The sequence below is a fragment of the Gouania willdenowi genome, chromosome 12 (assembly GCF_900634775.1).
Source record: "Gouania willdenowi chromosome 12, fGouWil2.1, whole genome shotgun sequence".
Classification (NCBI taxonomy): Eukaryota; Metazoa; Chordata; class Actinopteri; order Blenniiformes; family Gobiesocidae; genus Gouania; species Gouania willdenowi.
Genome location: NC_041055.1, coordinates 4,868,903 through 4,879,991, shown reverse-complemented (window position 1 = coordinate 4,879,991; position 11,089 = coordinate 4,868,903). Strand labels below are relative to the sequence as shown.

The 11,089-nt window shown below is 37.6% G+C and overlaps 1 protein-coding gene across 1 annotated transcript; it reads right to left on the bottom strand.

Annotated features, from left to right (window-relative positions):
- Positions 1-1,999: 1,999 nt before the first annotated feature.
- pmchl (pro-melanin-concentrating hormone, like) lies at positions 2,000-2,589 on the bottom strand. The gene has a single exon (XM_028463153.1). The coding sequence runs from the start codon at positions 2,537-2,539 to the stop codon at positions 2,135-2,137; it is 405 nt and encodes a 134-aa protein (XP_028318954.1). The 5' UTR covers positions 2,540-2,589; the 3' UTR covers positions 2,000-2,134.
- Between the last annotated feature and the right edge of the window lie 8,500 nt (positions 2,590-11,089).

The following is an 11,089-nucleotide window of genomic DNA, read 5'->3' as shown; positions in this document are numbered from 1 at the left end:
TTACTTTTTAAACACAGAAAACCGAAAACCACAAAAGCATATTGACTCAAAAAACACAAAATACATAAATACGACAAAAAAAAAAAACATACCAAAATGAAAACAAAATTACACAACATGACAGAAAATACACAAACCAACAACAGAAATTCAAAAATTAAATAAATTGACAACAAAAACACACAAAATGGATTAAAAAAACACATTACTGACAGTAAAATATCGGAAACAACAAACAAACAAACAAACTGTCATTTATTTTTAAAACACAGAAAACCGAAAACCACAAAAGCATATTAACTCAGAAAAACACAAAATACATAAAAATGACACCAAAAACACAAAATGAAAGAAGAAGAAAAAAGACAAAACAACAACATGATGGAAATTACACAAAACAAGAACCAAAATACTGAAAAAAATGACACCAAAAGCACCCAAAATTAGAATAAAATGACACAACAAGACAGAAAATCAAAAAATGATTCCAACAACACCTAAATCAACAACAGATACAGTATGCACAAATGGACACAAAACACATACAAAATGAATAAAAATAAATGAATAAATACCACATTAAAGAGAGTAAAATATCGGTAACGACAATAAACACAAATTGTTTGTTCTTTCCTGTGTTAATGCTCAAATTGGTCGTTATTCTTAATGCTGACATGAATGAGCACAATTTTGTGATAAATGTTTACTGTCACTTTAGTAGAGAGATTGTCGTATGCAAATAATCTGCTTATGATTTAAAAGTGATTAATCGTGCAGCTCTCGTGTAACGTCTGTTATTTACACTATATTGATTCCTGTAGCGTATTTGATGCAACTAGACTTAAAAGTCTCGCTTGTTTCCTTCTCTTCCATCAGACTTCTTCATGCTATATCTAACATTTTCATATCTAAACACAAGTTTCCTGTGACACCGTTGCTTTCTATGACTCGGTTTTTGAGAAAATGGCGTCCTTTACAAACTAGACACGCCCTCCAAAGAGCTCGCAACTTTATACAGGCCAACGAGAGACAGCAATCTGCATTTAGCTTATGATGCTAACAATTCCTACGTGAAAGGCTGCGTGTGATGTTAGACGATCGTAAAACTACCTTAAAACAGCTTTTAAGGCATTTTGTTTCATCAGTTTTGTTTGTGCCAAGCCTCGTGAAAAACAGTCACTTCAACAAAGAAGGTTATATTGAAGATTTTTAAAGACTACAAGCCAAAACATCTTGTCCGGGGACATTTTACAAAGTAATGAAATTGTCCGTTGAACGCATCTCGAGGAAGACCGTAACTCCGCTAATAATCTGAGAAATGCCACCAGTTAACCAGTTGTTAAGCTAAAGAGTTTTTCTTTAAAGCCAATATGGTTCATTATGGTGATTTTATTGACACATAACGGAAAATAATTAAAGATGCCGCTTCGTCACACACGAGAAAAAGTGAAAAAGGACCAAAGTCCAAGAGAAAAAGAGAGATTAAAAGACATATATATGTATATATATATAAATATAAATATAATACATATATATATAAAGATTATTTACTGTTCTGTAAGCCTTGAGTTTTCTGTTCTAGTTGTAATTTCTAGGAGGCAATGTTTCTCATTGAGATTTTAAGAAAGTTTAAGAAGGAGATTTTTAAGGACATATTGTTATAATGCATAATAAAGATGATTGACTGGAGTCACCACTGATTTCAGATTGTTTTTAAGTCTTTAAGTTATAAAGAGAGAAATATTTTCTTAAACCTTATTGACAATTACAAATTATTTATTTATTATGTTGTATTTTGCTGTTATAAAGTAGATTCAAGAAAATCCGGTCCAAGTTTCCTCTTTTTTGGAAATCAAAACATGGGCACCCTAGCTAAACCACGACCGTAACTTGTGAAGTGCTCTCCTTCACTCGGATTTCTGTGTTCAGGTTTTGAAAAGATGCAGATAGTTAAACTCTAAAGTGACCAAATATTAAAAAGACAAAAGCAAGGCTCAGGTTTTTTTTTATTTTCAGCAGTGAAATATATGTTAGTTATACAGCTTTGATGTTGTTTTACAGCTCAGCGTGAGACTGAAAAGGTTTTCAGCAGGTGTCCGTTGTTCAGAATCCTCTGGAAATCCACAAAACTGTCCTAGACTTCCCAGCAGGGCCGATAGACTCGTCCCACCATGCACCTCATGGTGTCCCTCTTCAGCATGGAGATGTTGAGCGCTTGTCCGGGCCCTCTGTGCTCGGTGACGTGGTCATTTTCGTTGGCCCTCCACTTGTAGAGGGGCTGTCCGGCTGAAAGCATCCGCAGGCCTCTCCACACGCTCGGATCGGTGGCGACGACGATGACCCTCGGCCCTTTCTCTTTCGTCGCCATGTCCCCGTATCCGTGGTCGTTCTCAGTTTCCTCTTCATTCAGCAGAGAGACGACGGCGTCCTGCTCCAGAGAGCCAATGTCGGTCAGGCCCATCGGCAAAGCCACCGACGGGGCAGAGTATTTGAAGAAAAGCGCAATGGCAAAAATCAGTGACACGAGCGACTGCCTCATGACTGCAATCTTGGAGAATGTGGAAGTGGATGTTGGCTCTTGTCTGAATGATGGTCTTCTCTGCTCCTCCACCTTCTCTGAGTTGGATTTATATCTTGTCAGATGTCTTTTCATATCACGTCAGATGTTGTATCATCCCTCTTTCCCCCGTTGTGCTCAGAAAATTAGTAATTACCTCTACAGATCCGTTAGTAGAGCTCTTGCAGTGTTGAAGTGTCATGTTTTGAGGCAAGTTTAATAAAAGAAAACTACAAAAATCTCCTCCACAATAGCTCCTATTGCAGACTTATCAATTAAAGAGTGGGAATTATTTGGAAAGCTACCATTGGAGAAAGCCAATAATCCTAAATGACTGCCCTTTAAAACAACATGGCCCCATGGGAAGCTTTTGTAGCGTTTGACACAGGAGAGTGGAAGCTGGAACATTGTGACGAAGATTTCCAAAAGGGTTTTAATACAAGGATTAAAGGAACGCAATGGCTAATAATGACTCTTAAGGTGTCTTTGTGGATGTGTTGGACATTAATTAAGTTGTGAATGTGGTTCCTGGGGAGAAGCAAAACAAACAATTGGATTTCAAGTGGTGAAACACAGCTGCAATCACCCCGAAATGAAAGATGTCCATCTTTTGGTTCCTGTGTATTTTGCTTTTGCAAGATCACAAAAAAGCTAAAATTGGAACAGTAGAATATGACGTGGCAGTCTTGGCCTTGACGCTCTCCGTAAAAAGATATTTGATATTTGCCAAATAAGACAAGACAAGAAAAACCCTGACAAGAGAAACTAAGATAAGATACGATAGAATAAAATACGATAAGATAATAATAAAAAACAGACAAGCTGTATTTACAGAGAAAAATGCAAATGAGAATACATACGCTGAAAATGCTATTAAATGCTTTACAGTGATCACACAATAAAATAGAATAAAATAGAATAAAGTGGTCCCACAACCCTGAAATAGAACAAGGCGATTAAATTAAATTAAATTAAATTAAATTAAATTAAATTAAATTAAATTAAATTAAATTAAATTAAATTCAATTCAATTAAATTATGCATCCATCTATCCATCGCAAGAGTGACTAAACATTTGCAGAAATTGATCAGTCAGTAATAAACTTTGAGAAATGCCAGTACAAAGCTGGATTGATTAATATTGGTATTATTATCATTTATAATAATAATAATAATAATAATAATAATAATAATAATAATAATAATAATAATAATAAATGAAAATTCAAGATTCATACAAAATCTTGTACAAAACAAGTGAACAGGTTTATATAAATTATACATAAAGGCACCTTGAATATGTTATTATTTTTTTTACAAGTGCATGGAGACACTACTGATGTTTCTTTGAACAGCAATGACTGACTCAATAATAAAGCAATTTGAAGTGCGTGAACACTTTGTTCTGGGTGTTCATAAAACAGGGTAATAATTTCCCTCACTCTCCAGTAAAAGCAGGAGTAAGGAACATTTTCCATGTTTGCCTTCACACGTTGAAAAAAAGCCCAGCGTCTAGCTGAAGGTGCCGCACAGACAGAGCTTTGTTGGAGTAAAGACGGATAGGCCGGGGCTCCTCAGAGCCAGAGTCTGAGATGTGCTGACCAGCTGACGGCGCCGGTGAACGCCAGCCCAAACAAAGCGCTTGGCTCTGGAGATGGAGGAGCAAGAGGTGAAGCGAGAGCCGCAGTTGGTAAAAAACAAACCAACGGGGACTCTCACGTCAAAGCAGCTCCCTCAGGCAAACAGCGGCGCCTCTCTTTATTACCGCATCAAGCAGCGGGGCCACATGGCACACGTGTTATTCCAGCTTGGCCAATGCCGACCCAAAATCTGACAGCGCTTAAAAGGTATTAACAAGCACAAATTGAACTATGCAGTTGGAATTCCAACATGCTTCCGACTGCCAAACAGTCCAGAGGTCTGAAAACGTAAAATCTAAAAGTGTAGGATCTCTTTACTGGAAAACACAAATATGCTTTGTTAACAAGGGCACTTATGACGCTAACTCAGAGAGCCCTGTTGTGCCAGGCCAAAGGTACGGTGGCTCTAAAAGCTCACAACGCAAAATAAAGAATCCCACAACAAAACACAAAATGCCCTGAGAACATAACACAGAATGAAGGACCCCACACTGCAACACGAAACAAAAGTACACACAAATACAAACCCCACAACACAACATGAAAACTCACAACACAATAAGAAAGTACATACAAATCAGACCCTCCAGGAAATTAAGATGTTGCGATCGCAACTATTAATGCGCGGCCCTGCAATTCTGTCCAATCTCCATGACTTTCCGCAATTTTAACCAATCTGACTAAAGATTCCGGTTAATTCGACGGCACAACGTGGCTGAGGTCCGTCTGCCTTGTGTAACTCAACTCAACTCAACTCAACTTTATTTATATAGCGCAAATTACAGCAAAGTCATCTCAGCGAAAGAAAGAAAGAACGCAACAAGATCCACATGAACAAGCATTTAGCGACAGTGGGAAGAAAAAACTTCCTCTTTTTATGGAAAGAAATCTCCAGAGGAACCAGGTTCAGAGGTGGCAGCCGTCCGCTTCGACTGGCTGGGTTAGTGAACAGAAGGGCGAACAGAAAAGGATCGGCCACACAAATGTCCCAGGCACGTTGAGCCGTGAACAATCGATCAGGAACTGCCAGCTCCAACATCAAGACACCTGAAACAGAACAAAGAGCGAGGCGGGCGAGGAGAAGGCACAGACTGCAGGAAAAACATAATACACTCGTTCCTAGTGGTTAGGTTCATATTAATATTAAACATCTGGAGGCCATCCACCAGTATGCAAGTATTACAAATGACATTTTGTCTTGTACTGGGCGCATGTAATGATCTCAGCGATCACTACAGTTGAGACACTTGCCCGCATTTAGATTATCGCAACTATACAATGTACGCTTCATTAAATGTGTAGGTTATGATGGTAACAATCTCTCGCATTGGTCTGAGATGTTGACCATTTATGTGTAATGGTCTGTGATTGTAACCCACATCAACTTCCGAAGCCGACAGCCTCCATCAGGCGCTGGGAGTCCCCCGGTGCGAGCGGAATCACCTTTTCGTCTGGTTACTGACTGTGTCACAACAGCCAAATAGCGGCAAACGTGTCTCACGAACTCTAGCGTTTAATGATCTCCTGCTGCTCTAGAAGGACTTTTAAAGAAAATAACCTGATTAAACCTCTACTATTATATATGATATTTGATAGAGCTTCATTACAGGTACCGTCTAAAACAGTAGCAGTGGCCAGTGATATTGGTGCTTGCGCCCCCTGGTGGTATCTCCACGCACACATTTACAAATTGCTGAACGCATGAGACTCTTCCGTAGCAAAAGTGTTAATAGCAAAAATCATTGATGAGATTCTCACAGGAAAAGTGTTTGTTTTTGTTTCAAAAAAATTAAACAAAATCCATATCTTGTTAAATTATTGTGAATCTGAGCTCTTTTCTGTGTTGTTCTGAAATAATTCAAAGGCAATCAGGTTTTTTTTGGCAAATTGACCAGTTTAGGCAAAGTTATAGAAAATAGTAAAGCCTCAGAATGCTGAAAATTTTACCCAGAATCAGGCATTTTATGCCGCAACAATTTCAGAAATTGTCTGCGAAATCCTGGATTAGCTGACAAATACTATGATCCTGCTAAGCCAGCGATGCTAAATGCTAAGCTAACCAAAACATGTGGGAGAGAAATTGCACCAATACGTTTACCCTTTGACCCTGTTATATGCCAGCGATGCTACATGCTAAGCTAACCAAAACATACAACAACAAATTAGCAAATTGTATATATAGTGTATATAAAGTACCGTATGTATGCGCTGTATGTATTGTGAAGAACTTTGTGACTCCTGTCTGTAAAAGGTGCTATATAAATAAATATTACTTACTTACTTACTTACTTACCGGTAAGTATGTTATTTATATGTTTACGATACTCCTTCGAATAATGCTTCGGGTTTTACTATTCTTTGTGGATTTTTACTTCCGTTGTTGGTGTTCACCAGGCTGTTTTCATGTTGTGTTGTGGCGTTTGTATTTGTGCGCACTTTTTTTTTGTGTTGCGTTGTGCCGTACGTCACTCTATGTTGTGTTGTGAGCTTCTAGGGGCACCGTACAAAAATCTCCCACTGCGATGAATAAATTAAAGTACTTTGCTCATCAGTGGATTTATATTAAGTACTCTTCCTTGGCAGTAGGTGGCAGTAGATAGCATAAAATTGAGCTGTAATCTGGGCCTTAAAAGTTAAACCCTAAAATACCCGAGCCCAACAGAATTCGGCCCGATCCATTTCAAACTCAAACCCGTTACAGCCATGGGCAAAGTTTAAGATTCTTGCCAGGGGGGGCAAAATAAAAGAAAAAAAAAATAAATATACAGACTGTCTCGAGATTCATGCCAACTGCAATGTTTGTAACATAGACAATGATTAGTAACATAATTGATAATGCTGACTTTAAAAATTTGCATTGAAGCGTTGTTTAATGTTGTAAATTCATGTAAAAATCACCTCCCTGCTTCATTTCTGCTGCAGTACCGTACAAGAACTGCTGGGTGCAGTGCCGCTTCACCATTTACATTGTGAAGAAGAATTGCGCAACAGAAGAAGAACCAACCTAAAGTGTCAGAAGTTTAGCACCATTTCACTGAAAACTTATACTACAGCAAATAGATTACACAATCTACAACAAATGAATTAATATATACTGTACATTGTGCAGTTATTTTCATAATTGTCCTTACCAGAGAATTTGCACTGCTAAGTTAACCTCTGACGCTGCAGTCGCCACCCATTTCACTAGAGCGCGCACATACGCCAGGCTGAAATCACCTGTCTTAAATGAACGTGTTGATATCCAGCCTCTTAGGACGAGGGCTCTCTGACAGACATTGTTTGGTTAAGTGACGCCTGCTAACGGAGATATCTAAGATACACTTATCCAGCTTCATAGTTTAGGATTTTAACTTAAAACACAATGATTCCTGCTTCAAGTTTGTTGTCCCTTACCTGAAAAGCTGCCATAAAAGTTACAAATTTGAAAGAAATATGAAATAGATGCTGCACAGACTGACAAAACAAGCCGTGAAAGATGATTAGGTCTACAAATTGGATTGTACTATACATCTATTAGCATGACTGCATGGACACGGATGATGAAGGCTTCTTGATGTCAGTCGTTAGAGGTGTTTTCTTTTTCTTTTTTCCAACAATGTCTTTATTATTTTTTGCTTTACAACACACAACAACAGTACAACCTCCCAGACACACACCCGTGCTTCTGCTTCTTCAAAAAGAATGTCATGTTACTGGAGTGTACAGAGACATCCATATTTCCAAGAAAAAAACAAAACAAAGGGTAACTAAAAAAATGAATATAAAACTCAAAAGGTATAGTCCCAAGTCCAATTAGTCTCATGAGTCCTCATTACGATCCACGGATAGATTCAAACGTTCCACGTAGGTGATAAATGGCCTCCATATGGATTCAAACAAGTCTCTTTACCCTTTCAGAAGATATGTAATCCGTTCCAGTGGTAGAATTGTCAACATCTGTTTGGCCCATTGACCAATACTGGGAACCCTACAGCTTTTCCAGTTCAGTGCAATCAGAAGCTTGGCTTGTAGTAAACCAATGTCAATAAGAATCCGTTCACATTTAGCGTATTTAGGATAGTTTGATAAATTCCTAAAATGAAAAAAGCAGGTTCTTGAGTGAAGCTTTTTGAGATGATGTCTTTTAAAGTTTGTGTAACTGCATTCCAAAAAGACTGAACTACCCTACATTCCCAAATGCAGTGAAAAAGTGTACCCTTTTCTTCATTACACTTTGTACAAGTATCTGGAATGTCAGGGTTGTATTTATTCAATTTAACTGGAGTGATGTAAACTCTCATTAACCACTTATATTGCATATATTCCTTAACCTTGAGTTAATAGTTTGTTTTTGGGCTTTTATACAAACAGAACGCCATTCTTCAAGAGATAGATTAATTTCTAGGTCCTTTCTCCATGCCTCTAGTTTAATAGTTGAGTTCTCTGAAGAATTTGACGCCAATAAATTATAAAATTGTGAGATTGCTCCTTTTTTCGAACTGTCTTCAGTAACTAAGACCTCTAATTTAGATTTAAATGATTTTAAAAGATTGCTTTGTTTTTTCTGAATAAAGTTTCTAAGTTGAAGATATTTAAAAAAGTATTTCCTATGTATATTATATTTATATTGAAGAGTTTCAAATGACATCATATCATCTGACCCTGCAGTGTATAAATCCTGAATTTTACCCAAACCATTTAGTGCCCATTGTTTAAACACTGCATCTGCTCTGCCTGGTTTAAATTCTTGGTTTGCCCATATCGGGCTCAGCTGTGACAGAGCAACTGGTTCTTTCATAAATTTTTTAGTATTGTACCATACTTTAACCATATTCTTAACAATTGGATTTGTGGTTTTTTTAAGTAAGTTAGCTTCTGAATCAGATAAAATATATAGAGGTAAAGATGGGCTTAAGACCCTATTTTCCATTTCTGTCCACTGGGGAGCATCCGTTGTACTGAAATAATACCTGATGGACCTAAGTTGCGCTGCCCAGTAATACCACATTATATTTGGACATTTCAGTCCTCCCTCGCCATGAGATAAATGAAGTAGGGACAGCCTTATCCTAGCTCTTTGGCTTTTCCCTATGAAGCTTAGTATTAATGTTTTAATCTTCTTAAACCAAACATTTGGAGGTGGTAAGGGAATATTCTGAAAGATGTACAGCAATTTGGGGAGTATATTCATTTTGTAAATGTTGATTCGACCAACCAGAGACATGGGTAGAGACATCCAGTTATTTCTTTAGTTACAGATTCATAATTATTTTGAACTATTAGATCCAAACTTGGGAGTATTTTAATTTCTAAATACGTAAACTGGTGGACTGAATGAAACTGTGAGGTTACTACAGGAGGTGTATCTCTCTTTTTCTTGTCCAGCAGGAGAATAGAGGATTTAGATCTATTTATAGTATAACTTGAGATATGACCAAACTCATCGATTAGTTGTAGCAAGGCGGGGATAGATTTATCTAATTGAGAGAGAAATAATATTATGTCATCCGCGTATAATGAGAGTCTATGTTCTACTTGATCAACTACAATTCCAGATATATGTGTATGTGCACGTACTGCTATGGCTAGTGGTTCCAATGCTAGAGTGAACAGGAGAGGTGAGAGGGGGCAGCCCTGCCTACACCCACGCATTATTTTAATTGGAGTAGACACATTTTTGTTTGTCAGAATTTCTGCCGTGGGATTTATATAGAGTAACTGAACCCACCTGCGGAATGTTTCTCCATATCCAAATCGTGACAATACATTGAAAAGATAAGGCCACTCAACCCTATCGAATGCCTTCTCAGCATCAAGAGAGAGGAGCGCCCCATCTGCAGCATCGTCAGAGCCATGAATAACGTTAAGGACCCTATGTACATTGTGCAGACCTTGGCGACCCAAAACAAAACCATTTTGATCTCTATGGATAACTGTCGGAAGGGAGTCTTGTAAACGCATTGCCAGCAATTTACAGAGTATTTTTAAATCTGAGTTAAGCAAACTTATTGGCCTCATATTACCACATCTATCATTAGGTTTCCCTGGTTTAGGTAAGAGAACAATTAATGCGCGAGTCATCAAGTCAGGAAGGCTACCATTATTAAATGCTTCTAGATACATTTCTAGCATCAGCTTTATTATTTCATTTAAGAATTTCTTATAAAAGTCAATTGGGAACCCATCAGGACCACCTTTCTTTCCAAGTCGCATATTGTCAATCACCCTTTTTATTTCTTCTTCACTAATATCGGCTTCCAACTGTTCATTAAAATCATCTGTAATAGTGGGAATAGATAATTTATCCAGAAATGCATTATGTAGACTAAAGTCTACACCTTCCTTAGAATCATACAGTTTTCCAAAATAATTTTTAAACTCAATATTTATTTCCTTTGGGTCCACTACAGTCATTCCATTTACATTTATTATTGAGGTAATGTTTTTTTGGGCCTCCAGTTGTCTAATTTGCCAAGCTAAGATTTTGCCAGGCTTCTCTCCTTGCTCATAAAAAGTTTGATTGAGCCTTATGATATTAGAGGTCGCCCAGTCTGCAGATTCTTTATTATACTCGGCTTCTAACAGTAACAATTCTTTTTCTGCCAATGGATTTTTATTTTTGAAAACCTGTTCCTCTAATGTTTTTATTTTCTCTTCCAATTGAATTCTTTTTTTTCGTGAATCCTTAGACTTTGATGATGTAAAAAAAATTATTTTCCCCCTTAGAACGGCCTTAAAGTGTTCATGTCAAAATCGATTTTATCTCCTACGTATTTAAGGAATTCCTTATCCTTAAGCCATTTTAGGTGCAGGCACCATCTAGGGGGGTCCGACCTAAGATCCTTATGGGAATATACAATACTACAGGGAGAGTGGTCTGATACTGTTATACTGTCGTAGTAACAGTTAA